Raw genomic sequence first — 1,306 nt, 5'->3', positions numbered from 1 at the left:
ACACGTTCAACGAAGCACACGCTTACGTCACGCTCACTTTTAAGCGCATAGGACATCTCCAGGGAGGGTGTTCGCAGTTTCACGATGATTTCCTTAGCGATCTACAAACATTTCAAGGATTTCGCCAGGATGAAGAAGGAGGCGCAATCTATAGATAACTGGGTTAAAGAGCAACAAGCGGCTGCCACCCCTAACCGGACTCTACCACCTGAAGTTGCTAGTTTCATACGTAATGCAAATCTGCAGCAGGTGCTTGCCATGCTGGTCGATGGAGTCTATTCCCGTGACAAGGAAACTACCAGCTTCCAGTATTTGTCGAAACATTTCGTTGAGGCCGAGTACGAAGCAGACGTCCGGACGGAATTGTACACGGCTATTTATTGGACGCGCATGGATGAACTCACCTTTAATTTAGAAGACGAGTCCACGGTGGGGATCAGGCATTACCTTCGAAAAGATACTCATCCCAACGCGGCCGCCCCTCGCCTTGTCATCGCTCTTCGGGGCACGAAAACCAGCAACGCTCGAGACATTCTGGACGACCTCAGAGTTATGCTTAACTCACTTCACCAGAGCACCCGCCACAAAAAGTCCTTGATTTGGTCTCGAAGTTTCAAGGCCACCCATATAATGGTAAACCTCACGAAATTTATATCACTGGACACTCACTTGGAGGAGCGATCGCACTTCTCATTGCCAAAGATCTCGCCTCCATGAATCCTCCTCATCGTTTGGAAACCCACCTTTTCAACCCCCCATTTATATGGTTACCCGAGAGGGTCCAAGCAGGTGTTCAGGAATATTTACAGAACCTCGAGAGCTACAAGAAACTACCAGATTGGGTGCCCAAATTGTACATCAACAAGGAGGACCTGATCTGCAAAAGATTTCATGAATACTACGCGAGAAAGAAGACCAACGCTCCCAACCTCCCTGTGCACGCATTGATGCGCATCATTGGCAGAAACGACAGGTACATAACGCTGATGCCGTCTGTGGACATGTACATCAGTGATTACAAAGACCCATCAGTCAGCTTTGCGGCCCACAACCTCAAGCAGTGGTACGCGATTGAATCCACGAGGGTGGAGACGGCTAGTTACCGTTTGTTGCCGAAGACACCTCCTGCCTCGGAACAGTACCCTCCACTCTTGTTCAAGACGCTCAGCAGCAACCCCAACCTCAAACTCAATCCTCTTCCAGTTTCAATCCGTTGGAGAACGCCGGCTACTGCAATCCCATTCCATACGCTCTGCCACAATTTTATCCGCCATACCAACCTGGTTTCAATCAGTATGGGTACGCC

General features: G+C 49.5%; 1 protein-coding gene across 1 annotated transcript; it reads left to right on the top strand.

Moving 5' to 3' along the window:
* LOC112279002 (uncharacterized) lies at positions 1 to 810 on the top strand. Its single transcript, XM_024513023.3, has one exon. It carries the CDS (start codon positions 85 to 87, stop codon positions 715 to 717), a length of 633 nt encoding a protein of 210 aa, XP_024368791.1. The 5' UTR covers positions 1 to 84; the 3' UTR covers positions 718 to 810.
* Positions 811 to 1,306: the final 496 nt, after the last annotated feature.

This window comes from Physcomitrium patens, chromosome 2 (assembly GCF_059467195.1).
Source record: "Physcomitrium patens ecotype Gransden chromosome 2, ASM5946719v1, whole genome shotgun sequence".
Taxonomy (NCBI): domain Eukaryota; kingdom Viridiplantae; phylum Streptophyta; class Bryopsida; order Funariales; family Funariaceae; genus Physcomitrium; species Physcomitrium patens.
This window is presented reverse-complemented; position numbering and strand designations above follow the sequence as displayed.

What these genes read in the sequence shown, in the direction of transcription:
- LOC112279002 (XM_024513023.3), top strand. Translation starts at nt 85, where the DNA reads ATGATTTCCTTAGCGATCTACAAACATTTCAAGGATTTCGCCAGGATG.